General features: G+C 47.2%; 1 protein-coding gene across 1 annotated transcript in view; it reads left to right on the top strand.

Moving 5' to 3' along the window:
* The first annotated feature begins 274 nt into the window (after nucleotides 1–274).
* The window catches only part of PAX2 (paired box 2), an 85,484-nt gene continuing 73,435 nt past the window's right edge, over nucleotides 275–12,323 (top strand). The window contains 4 exon segments of the mRNA XM_058810923.1: nucleotides 275–295; nucleotides 297–318; nucleotides 4,267–4,435; nucleotides 5,741–5,938. Of these exon segments, the coding sequence (XP_058666906.1) occupies nucleotides 275–295; nucleotides 297–318; nucleotides 4,267–4,435; nucleotides 5,741–5,938 (410 nt within the window).

The following is a 12,323-nucleotide window of genomic DNA, read 5'->3' as shown; positions in this document are numbered from 1 at the left end:
ACCTGCCCCCCGGCGCCGCCAGTCCCTCGCTCCCACGGACTCTGCTGACTCCCCCAAGGCCGGCGCAGCCCTCCCGCCCCCCGGAAAGTACTTCGCTGCCCGCTCCGCCGGGCCGGGGGCCCAGCGCATCCCGCCGCTCCCCTCCTCTCCTCTCCTCGTGTGCTTTTTTGTTTTGTTTTGTTTTGTTTTCATTTTTTTTCTCCCTAAGTCTTGAAGTTGAGTTTTAGAGGCGACACGGCGGCTTCAGCCGATTTCTTCCCCTCCTTTGCCTCCCATGGATATGCACTGCAAAGCAGGACCCCTTCTCAGCAATGCACCGTGAGTACTGGAGCCCGGCTCCTTCCGCTGCTGTCCCTTTCTCATCCTTTCATTCCTCCTTCCCCAGCCATCCTTCCTCACCTGATCCTCCTCCAGGTCCACCTTTTCACCCTGGCCGATGCCGGCTTAGAGAGGCGTTCAGGAGGCAGGACGGAGGCTGCCGGCCCGAGCGGCAGAGCAAGGATGCCGGGCAGCCGGCCGAGCCGAGGAGCAGAGCTCCGTGCCGGCAGCGGGGCGGGGCCAGCACCCCCAGTCCGAGGGTAGGGGTCTGAGCGCTGCCGTGCCTGCGCTGCGTGCCCTGAGCGCGCCAGGGAAAGCCCCCTCCGAACCGCAGCTATGCTCTGCAAATACACTTTCCCCATCGCCCCTCAGACAACAAGAGTTTATTCTGACTCACTCGTGCCAGCCCCCGGGACGGGCCCTTTCCCTGTCCGAGCCCAGCCGGGCCGGACTCCCCGCAACGCTCCGCGCTTTAACCCCCCAGATTTCCCCGCGAGCGATGCTCTTTGCTTTGATTTTGGATTTCGGTGGCAGACAGGGAAGACGCCAGTTTCGAATTAATGGCGGGTTAGTCGGTGCCTGTTCTGTGAGTCGTTTTCGTTGGGCGAAAGGTTGGACTGCGGGAAAAAATAGGACAATTGTATGGCAGGGAGATGAAATGGCTTTGGAGGCTCCCTAGAAGTCACGATCCCTCCTAGTTTATTTACCAGATACCCGGTGTAAATTTTAAATACATTCCTGCTACAGAGGAAAGGGCATTCGTGCTACATTTTCAATTTTAAAGCCTTTCTTAAGAGGGGGACGAAGGAACGTGAAAAGCCTCTTTTACCAGGGACTGTAACAAGGAATTTCCAGTGATTTTAATTAAACCGCAAGAGAGACAATAATTCCGAGATTTAAATTGAAGAAGAAAAAATACAAACAGAAAACCGAGATTGAGAGTATGTTGAGTCAGGAAATGAATAATTAAGAGCAATTTGTAACTTTTGACACCGAAACTTTTGAGGACACGCCCTGCCCGCTGCATAAAACACAAATCGAAAAGATAGAAAATGGAAATGCTTGAACTTAAAAAAAAAAATCCCGATTTTGCCTTGAGAAGGAATGTGCAGAAATACAAACCTAAGATTAAATCCCCAAACGCGGATGTAGGTAATTGCCTTTCTGTTTCCTAATAACTGATTTCCAGAATACATTGCTTAAAATGTGAGGTTTGATTTCCAAAGAGCTTTAACAGCAAACACCCCGTGCTTTAGACATTATTTTTAGTTTTCAGCGGTGCGATCGGTTTCCAGACGCGATGTCAGTAATTCCGGCTCCAGTACGATCCGAAACATGTCAGCAGACCAAAGAGGCATTTCACTGTCGCTGATTTTTTAAAAACTCCAGGGAGATTCCCGACCAATTTTTGGCTTCCGATTAGGGGAAAAGAACACCAAATCTAAACAAAACAATAAGACCCCATCAACATTTGATTCGTTTCCTAAAGTGTATTTCTAGAGCTACAGACCTGGATATTATTAAGCAATTTAAAGAGATGCGGGCACAGGCTCTGACATACAGACAGCACACACGATCGGTACCACAGCGGCACGACTGAGCCTGTGCACACACAGATGCCGGCACTCACATGCAGACAAACGCACGCAAATATCTGACTGCTCTGATAGAAAGAATCTTAGAAAACCACGGGGCAGAACAAAACAAACTCGTGTGAAAAATATCCGGACTGCAATAATTTGAATTATTAATTTTTAATCTTTTTGCATCTGTTGTCCTTTAATACTTTGTAATGCGAGTTATAATAGGTGCTTTGAATTATTTATCGTGGAGTTGCCGAAGAAATTGCTATCTTGTAACTTTAGAGGCAACATGTGCAGAAGGGGTTCTGAACAAATGGAGGAATAACACAACAATATATACCCGCGGGTTTTAGTGGAAGAAGATAAATATCCCCCGTCCCCTCTGAAACCCTAAATATGTTTTAAAAAGACTAACAAAAGAATGCAAAACATAACCCCGGTTCAGCGGGAAACGACGGGGAAGCCAGCCGGCGCCCCGGCCGGTGGGGCTGGGAGGGGATGTGTGAAGGTGTTACTGAAGGGGTGGGGGAGATGGGAAAAACTCTATTTGTACGAAAGGACTTGGATCGATCGCAGGGCAATGAGAGTTTCCACTAAGTTCAGAGCCAATAAGTCAGTGTCAGAAGCAGGAGAGAAAAAAACCACAACGAAAATACAAACAGATCATTTTTCAGCAAACTGCAAAACGAACTAAGATCTCTTGGAGAGGAAAATACTGGAGGTTAGGGTTGTGTGAAAGGAAAGCTTTAATACAGAGTGCACTGCACAGCTATATCAGCTGGATATTCCGCTGCTCAGGTAGCAGCGCCAGCGAAGCTGTGCCGCCTGCGAGCGGGCATCTCCCCGTGCCCTGGCAACGGCGAGCTGCTCTCGGCTCGAACGCACACGTCTGATTCACGACCAACTGTCTTATTGCGCCCCAAAAGGAGATATTTCCCTTAATCCCCGCCACTCCGTTTCTCGTGTCCACTCTTAGCAGGTGCATACTTATTTTTTTTTCCCCCAAGTTTTTTCTAGAAATGGAGAAAGACAGATTGGGGGGAAAAAAAGCCATCCTAGCAGTGCTATCTGAGCGAGAGCAGGTTTTTGCCTGAAAAGGGGGGAACAGAGGAAAACGGAGAATTTAAATTCTCCATGAATTAGATTTGTACGGTGGGAAAAAAAAAAAACAAACAAACAAACAAAAAAACCAAAACAACAAACCCAAACCCGAAACAGTACGGGTCTGTTATTTTTTTTTCTGGATTTTTTTTTTCTGTAAACATCGAAACCTAATGAGAGAGAAAGTCTGCCTGTAAAGGAACACCAGCTGTGGGACTCAAAATATTTTTTTCTCTCTCTCCCTCCCTCCATTTTTTCCTTTTCTCTCTTTCTCTGTGAGTCCTTTCAACTCGCATCCCAAAATAACGGGATAGGACTGCTTGCATGGGGGACATGCCGCGGGGTGAGGGAGGGCGGAGTTCGCGAGGAACTGTAATTGACAACGTGATAGAAAATCCTGGAAAGAAAATGAGAGAAAAAGCCCAGGAGTAAAGAGAAAGGGGACTGCGGCAGAGTCCGCCCGGAGCCTCTAAGAGGTCGAGCTCTGGAGTTTGGGAGTACATCTCTGCCCTGCTCTGTTTCCATGTTCGGCCCATCACAATGGCCGTGAGAATCCACCGCTCCGGCATCCCGATCGGGACCGCAGGAGGAGAGCGGCTCGGGGAGGGAGGGCGGCGTGCGGGAAGGTGGAGAACAATCTTCCTCCGTCTCGGGAAAATTCATTCTGCCTTCCCTTTCCATCTTTGCATCATTCCTCCTCTTCTTTCTTTTTCTTTCTTTCTTTCTTTCTTTCTTTCTTTCTTTCTTTCTTTCTTTCTTTCTTTCTTTCTTTCTTTCTTTCTTTCTTTCTTTCTTTCTTTCTTTCTTTCTTTCTTTCTTTCTTTCTTTCTTTCTTTCTTTCTTTCTTTCTTTCTTTCTTTCTTTCTTTCTTCCTTCCTTCCTTCCTTCCTTCCTTCCTTCCTTCCTTCCTTCCTTCCTTCCTTCCTTCCTTCCTTCCTTCCTTCCTTCCTTCCTTCCTTCCTTCCTTCCTTCCTTCCTTCCTTCCTTCCTTCCTTCCTTCCTTCCTTCCTTCCTTCCTTCCTTCTCTAGCTCTTTCTCTCATTTTCTCATTCTCCCTGTTTTTAGCTCCTTTCTCTCCTTCTCCCTCTTTATCTTCTATCGCTTCCCCACGTCCTGTTCCCCACTCTCGACTCCCTGCCATCACCTCCATCCATTTGTAATGACTGGAGAATTTGCAGTGCGAGTGGTAAAGAATCCACGACTAACGGTGTGTTTCTGGTGTGCGTGGGTTGTTGTGTTTTTTTTTTTATTTCTCTTTCCCCAGCAGGGCACGGGGGTGTGAACCAGCTCGGGGGGGTGTTTGTGAACGGCAGGCCCCTACCTGACGTGGTGAGACAAAGGATAGTGGAGCTGGCTCACCAGGGGGTGCGACCCTGTGACATTTCCAGGCAGCTGCGGGTCAGCCACGGTTGTGTCAGCAAGATCTTGGGCAGGTAAGGAAAGAGGCAGCTCCTTCCCCTCCCCTGAGACTGCAACGTTGCATCCCTTCCCCGCTCCAGTATGACCTTCCGCCCTTCCCGCGGCACCGGGCTCTCCCCGCCACGACCCCGAGCGGCCCCGGCACCTTCGCACAGTGGGAGCCCGCGGCTGAGCAGGGCCCCCTCCTCCAGCTGGCAAGGACGTGTTTCTCCCCCGCTTCCCCCCTTCCCTCACCGGCGGTGTTTGAAAACTCCTGGGAGGACAAAATAATTCGAGAAGAGTGGGTGGGAGGGCGGAAAAGAGAAGGGACAGGAGAAACAAAACGAAAGAACGACCAAAAATCCCCAATCCATCAGGAACAACAACAACAAAAAAAATCCTAACTCACAACAAGCCGTAAGCAGCCTTACCAAATACACGGGTAAATAAACAACGGGGCAAACAAATAAATAAATAAAAGCCCGCGGTAACCGATCACCGCCAAATGAGGTGTGCAATATCCCCAGGGGCAGCTCGGGCAGAGCCCGGGCCCTGGGCCGCCGCTCGGCTGCGGAGCGCTGTGACAGGCGGCAGTGCCCCAGCCGCCCGTGCGAGCGCTACGCGCGCCGCCGTGCCCGGCGAGGGCCGGCACAGAAACGCTGCGGCCAGCGGAGCTCACGGACAGCGGGGCGCGGGCTGGCGCTGCCCGCTACCAGCGCCCGCTTTAGAGGCACCCCGGGGCCGGGATAAACCCTTCTCCTGCATCCGCAGCCCGGCCAGCGCCCCGATTCGGAGCGGCCGGCCCGGAGATCCAGGCGGGGGAGTGCGAGCCCGCCACTGCCCGCTGCCCACGCCCCCTTCCCGGCCCGATCCCGCGTTCGGCGGCCTTAACCTCCGCACGGCTGCAGCGGCGAGAGGGTTTCTGTTTAATTTCCCGACCCCAGGGCCTAAAAGAAGTGTGTGCGCGTAAAGCGGGGGAAGAGGGAGGCAGCGCCCCTCGCTTCTAGCATACACACACACATACCAAAAAAAAAAAAAAAAAAAAAAAAAAAAATTAAAAAAAAGGTGGGGGGAAAGAGAAAAAAATCAAACAAAAAAAAAAAAAAAATAAAAGGAGAGCGAGCCCTAGAGAGACGAAGGGATTGCCTTAGCCCCAGGTCATGCCGCCTGGCGCCTCGCGGAGCGGCGATATGCAGCGCCCGAGCGGCCACGGCCCGAGGCCGCGCACCCGCGGGCCGAAACCGAGGTGGGACATGGGGCAGGGGTCCGCGGGGCGCTCTGGGGGCCACTGGGGCTCTGGGTGCTCGAGGATGGCAGGGCACTGACCATCTTTTGTGCAGGTATTACGAGACGGGAAGCATCAAGCCCGGCGTGATCGGAGGCTCCAAACCCAAAGTGGCCACCCCCAAAGTAGTGGATAAAATCGCCGAGTACAAAAGACAAAACCCGACAATGTTCGCCTGGGAGATCCGGGACAGGTTATTGGCCGAGGGCATCTGCGACAACGACACGGTCCCCAGCGTCTCCTCCATAAACAGGTAAGAGCAACCCCGCAGCTCGCGGCCCAGTCGCATCTTTACGGCCCCATAAAACCCCTTCCAACTGCTGGGACGGCCTAATCCTTCCTCAGTCAGGGTAGATCCAGCCTTCTCCGGTCCCCTGTCCGCAGCGGGACCCGTGGGCATAGCCCGCCAGTCCCCGGCCTGTCCAGCGGGCGCTCCCTGGCTTCGCCGTGACCTCCGAGCCCAGCTCCGGGCAGCGGGACGGAAAGCAGCGGGACGGAAAGCAGCTGCCCGTTCCCGCAGCAGCCGCCCCGAGCAGCGGGAGCGCGGATCCGGGCCGGGGCTCACGGCGGCAGGGCCGCAGCTTGTGCCCGCCGCCCGGGCAGGGGGCAGCCGGGGGCCGGGGCAGCGCTGCTGCCAGAGCAGCTGGGCTCCCGCCGAGCAGCCCGGCACTGCCGCAACGTTTGGGTGCTCTTCAGGCTTGAGGGGTGACGGGCTGCGCAGCCGGGGTTTCCCGAGTCTCTCGAACACCCCTACCGGGGTGCAGATGACCTCCAGCCTTGCCAGGGTACTAGAACTCTGAGCCGAAAGGCTGCCGTCATCTTCTGCCAAGCCGGGCTCAGAGCCGCGAGCCGCTGGGCGCGGGAGGAAGGATTGCCTTGCACCCACTCCCCCGGCTCACTCCCCATCGATAGCCTGAGGGAACGGCTAAATTCGCCGGGCGGTTCTCTACCCGGCTGGGGAGCGCTGCTCTCCGCGGTCCCTGTGGCCCGACTCGGTCTGATCCCTGATCTCGCAGAAGGCTGGGCAGCAGCAGAATCGATTTCGCACTAGCAAACCATTTGCCCCGCTCCTCCTGCCTCATTTTCTCCCCCGGCTACTAGGGTGCAGATTTTGTTGATTTTGTTCTTGGAGGGACTCAGATTTGGTCTCAGGTTTGAGGTGACAAAAATAACTATATGACAGGCAAAAAAAAAATCAGGATCGATGCAGGAGAAAAAGGAATAGATGTAATCAAGTACTGACAGACGTCAAAGCACTCAGACGGCTCACATGCCTGCGCGTACAAACACAACGTACATCAGATCTTCACACTTTGGCAACACAACACTGTTGTGCACACAGTAAAAGTAATTACACCGTTTTAGTGTTATGTATGTACAGATACCCTGACTGTGCACACAGAAATACAACCTCTAGAAACAGAGTAATGCAAAGATATTTGCAAAAGGTACATACATAGGCACGAAATACCTCACCAACAGAGTAAAAATACATGAAATTTTGGATGCAATTCCAAATGTATGGGTCTTCCCAGCCAAATATATATACACAGTGTATGTGTAAATAAGCATGCAGGCTTTTTAGTGTCTACATAGATAAAATGCACAAATCAGTATACTGGCCTTTTTGATATATAACAAATTTAGCCAGATTAAAAAAACCAAAACCAAAACCTGGTGTATTTCTAGCAAGGGAAGCAAAAAATAAATAGCAAGGAAAGCACAGTGGTATTTTTTTTGTCTTGCACTTTTCATGGCAGATTTATCAAAATATGTCTAATAACTCAGAGTGTGTATTTCCAAATCTGGCATCCTATATAAATGGGTTTTAATATTTTGCAAATGATATGGAATTATCCCAAATCATCTTGAAAACAGCAGGTAGAATTAGCTAGTGGAATGTACCTTGGCTAAGAAAGATTCCCTCAGACACACTGTCTCTGTAATATACTGCTAGGCTACCCTAGGAAATTATCCCTGTGTGTGCCATCTGTATTAAAATGGTTATTAAGTTATGAACAGGGTAACATAATACTGATCGGCTAATTATACACCCTCCTAAAAAACCTCCAGGTCTCTGTTACTCTCTCGGTCAGGTACTGAAATAATAACAGTTTGACATTCAGACACCTTACAAAGGCAGCTGTGGAAGGACAGACAACTATACCTGTAAGGAACTGAGCTGGTGGCAGGGAAGTCCAGAGGAATGGCCATAGGCTCTTTGGAGAAACAGCATGTACAGACCCAACATATATTTATACTTGAGCTAGCTTAAGGGATCTCAGCATCCAAAAGTCATTGAAGTCTCAGTCTCATGCCAGATGGACCCTGTGCCTCACGTCTGGGTTGTGTTGTCCCAGGCAGAAAGCTGAGCACCAGATTTGGCTCCCACCATGCTACCAGTCTACGGCAGGGTTTGGGGAGTTTTGTACCTCAGTTTCCCCACACTGGAAATGAAAACTAATTTTTCTCAGAAGGAGGTGGAAACAGATGCCAGTTAGATTGTGCTTATAAAATACTTTGAGGACAAGTGTTTTGTAGCTACTAAGTATTATTATACTAGAGAAGCTCAGCTGTCACCCACCATGACAATGGTATTTGAGTGTGTAGTCCCCAAGGCTCAAGAGCATTTTAGCTTCATAAGATTGAGTTTTTCCCCATTCCTTTAAAAAATTCACACCAAACTTCCCACTGTTCACCTTTGTATGAAGCTCCTCAAAACTCACATCTGTGAGGAAGTGAGCCCATAACACAAGTCATAAAATTTGCAAGTCTGTCTTAGACAAGAACACGACAAGAACAGGGGGAAAATTGCAGTGAAATAGGAAATATTGAGTATATTAGCGCCCAATCCTAGTGCTGTGGAGAGTAGCGTGAGTTTCATCACTCCAGTGACTTTCATGACTCCAGCTCACAGAACTCACAAAACACAAAGAAGCTCACAATTTAAATATACATTTTTCTCTCCCTCATTGTAAAAATTCACATAGAGAATCTGGACAGTTTCTTTGTAATAGCAAATCCCTTACCTGCAGTAAATTGTCATCTCTCTGATCACCAATCACAAATTGGAGTTAATCTAACACTTAGTCTCTGAGCAGCTTCAGAGAGATGACAATTTTAAAACCTAGCCATCAATAAATATCTGTCTTCTTACTTCTGCAAAATGTGGCATTTCCAGTACAAAATCTAGTTTTACCCAATGTCTAGAACAGTTAGAACTACATCCAGGAGCGTTTGAGCATCTTAAGGCAAATTAGCAATGCATTTGTGGAAAAAGAAGTTACCTATATCCCTAGATAGACTGTGAATACTGTGCTTCAAAATGGAGATGTCCTTGTAGACAGAAAAAAATTACTTTTGGTTATTATAAGACTTTCTGAAAATTTATTAATTACCTTTTATTTTCTTTCTGAGAATTAGTCTAACATTAGTAAAGGTCTTTGGGTGAGAGACTACAGAACAACAGTTTCAATTCAGTTTTAAAATTCTCCCTTAAACACTTAAAATGTTTTTACGATTTTTAAAAATTCTGTTTGCCTACATTGCCATGATCTGTCACTACTTCACTGAGACTAGAAGGACTCTTTTGGGACAACATGTTATTTAGTTCTGAGTTATATCAAAAACTTCTTCATTCCAAACTCACGCAGACAAAGGGTAGATACAAGTTCTAGTGAAAAAAACATGTCTTAACTACCCTGTAAAGATTCAGGAAAAAATACTAGAGTCTTCTGCTATACAGTAGATTTCTTTTAATTACGGGAAAAATCTAGGGAGTATATGAGTTCGTAAGCAAAGTGCACCAGAAATGACAGGACCGAGATCAGTTATCTCTGCGCTTTCCTGTTCCCTCTTCATACAATAAGCACTATGCAGCATATACCAATTGTGTATGTTTGGTGTACACATAACATACATACAAACGTGTATATGTACATGTATATATGTAAACTCACACACATATACACAGTGCATGTAATTGAGAAGCAGGCAAATGACAGAAGTGTTAATTCTTTGGTATGCAATTAATGTTTTAAATTGCTTGAGCACCTTGCTTCTTGAGCACTCTGCCAGCCCAAACTTTCCCATCTATCATATGACTACAAACCAGTTCTCTTTGGTCCTTTCAGGTTAGACTGTTACAAGTGAATTTAGACACTGCTAAATTTAGATGCTCCTTGTGGCAGTCTCCTAAAAATGAACTTGGAGGCAGGTGCTAGTGAAAACTTTTCCTTTGTTTAGCAAATCATATAGTTCACCTAAGAACATAGGTTTCATGAGATGATAATCGTCCCAGAGAAATTAGACAGTGTACGTTAGTAGAAACAGGAGGGAGCACGTCACGGAACACTTTCACAGTACTGCAAGTTATGCAATTGTTGTTTAAGCACTATTTCCTGCTTCTCTTAAATTAATGAAATATCTTGGATTAATGAATGAGGTCCAGAAAGGCAAAGCAAAACAACCTCCCCCTGATTTTCACCTCTATCCCAGTTCTTGGATGGCCAGGTTCAGTACTGGGAACTCCCAGTTCATTCTTAGTCAATGCATGTCAAAGGTAAAGCATTTCAGAGTTCAGTCAGTCTTCTGGATACACTTTGGACCCTGAGTTCCTGAGAACAGACCTAACTGATACCCCATGGCAGAGAACAGAGTTTAGTTCACATATTATCTCAGTCAAACTGCTAGATGCTCTTTCGATCTTCTCTTAGGTATTGGGTACCAATTAATTTCTAGCGTTAAGCATATGGTTTAGGGAGATGTTTCCATTTTCACGATATAGCAATTGGCTAATGATGCCTAGTTAAAGTCTCCAGTAATGATGTGCTTTTAAAAATACATATGGAAAGACACGTACATTGACTTGCGTTATAAGGACCAGTGAAACATACTTGTACATTGAAATATTATTGCGCATACGGCCAATTTCAGCGGCTGCAGACCGGCCTGTAGTTTAGAGCAAAGAATGGCATATTCAAAGATCAGATTGCTCTTACCAGTTCTGACATTATTTTTCTGACTGATCTTAGGCAGGTCACACGGACTCCTTAGAAGGCTGTTTTGCCATCTGTAAAACAAAAATAACAGCTTTTAGTTACTTTTGTAAGACTCAGTATGATCTTTCACTAAAACTTTCCATTGAATAGAGTACATAACGATAAAAAGTTCAAAACTAGAGCTAGGTTGTTTTACATCAGCTGAGGCTTTAGCTCATGCAATTGAGGTAAATGTAACATTTCAAGACAATTATCTGCCAAGAAGCAGGCACATTAGGGCAGGAGCTGTGTTGTATGAAGAAATCAGTATTACGCAAACAGAGCTTTCTGAGCCACCCTCGCTAGCCAGCAGCACTTGAGAAATCCCCAAAGGACATCCCACCAAAGTCACTGTGAATCTCCTTGTTTTTCCTTCTCCCTGAACAAATCTGGAATTCTTGGAAGACAGGTATTGAGTCTAGGGAGTAGCTGTAAGAGTACAGAATATCTCCAATGGCAGCTTGTTCATAGTGATCAAAAGTAGTGACAACTGCATTGTCTGCAGTGAGCTTGGGGTGAACTGTCTGAGTTTTAACTTGCAAGCATGTGTGTGGGTGTGCGTGTCACACAAACCTATCACCACTGCTGGTATTTAGCAGGCACATGTCAGTTTTCTCAATATAGCCACCAAATATTCGATTGTCAGATACACTGGGTTTGCCTCCGTCTGACATTGTTTTGGTGCAAGGCAGGGGTGAAGAAAACTTGTCCAACAGTACTCAATGGAGATTACCAGGACTTGTAAACTGGCGTTCCTAGCGCGCAGGGAAGAAACTTGGGATTCTAGCAGGAATCCTCTCTCCCAGCTGATGCTGAGTTTAAGGTTCCTATGTGGTTTCCTGCATCAGGGCACACTCTCAAGGTAGAAGATTTCTCCTAGCCAGTTGCTTTCAGCGGAGCAAAGAATGTAATCGGGTCACACAGGGCTTCATTACAGGGAATATACTCCTTTAAATTCAGACTCTTTTCCATCAGACACAAACCTGCTATTATCTTCTTTTTATCATTGTAAATAAAGGACAGGCTCATAAAGCAGAGGTTACAAACAATGTTACTGCAGCTGAAAGAGTAAATGAATGCTCACAGCATTTCTCTTTGTCTTATTCATCGTATCTGGCCATTGGAAGGTTGTATGGGGGGAAGTACAATAAGCTAGCTGCATTTTTTCTAATTTTCATATTGCAGAGATATTAGCTCAACAGAGCCAGTCAGCAAGTAGAATTGGTTGTGCCTGGGAAGTTTTGAACTCCCTGTTCTCTGAACCTTGAAGTTCAGAACCGTATCGGCCCCTTTATCACCTAAAAATCCCAGCCCTTCCTTTTTCTATAGATGTACAAAAAGCTTGATTTTTTGCTGGAAGTCAAATATTTTCCAGCTTTTGCAACTACTGAATTATTGCTGCATTCTGCCATAGAGGTAGCTGCAGTTCTGCGCTGGGTGAGTGAGTCTTATGGAGCTAAACCTCACTTACCAGAATCAGTATTATGTGGAAAAATCTCATTTGACTTTGAGAGAAAAGAGGAGAAAATATAAGTGGCTTGGCCAAGAAATGATGAAGGGGTGAGAACAATATAGTGATCTGAAGGGCACAGTCCTTCC

The sequence above is a fragment of the Ammospiza caudacuta genome, chromosome 9 (genome assembly GCF_027887145.1).
Source record: "Ammospiza caudacuta isolate bAmmCau1 chromosome 9, bAmmCau1.pri, whole genome shotgun sequence".
NCBI classification, from domain to species: Eukaryota; Metazoa; Chordata; class Aves; order Passeriformes; family Passerellidae; genus Ammospiza; species Ammospiza caudacuta.
The sequence above is the reverse complement of the archived record's forward strand: the minus strand, read 5'-3'. Positions and strand labels throughout refer to the sequence as shown.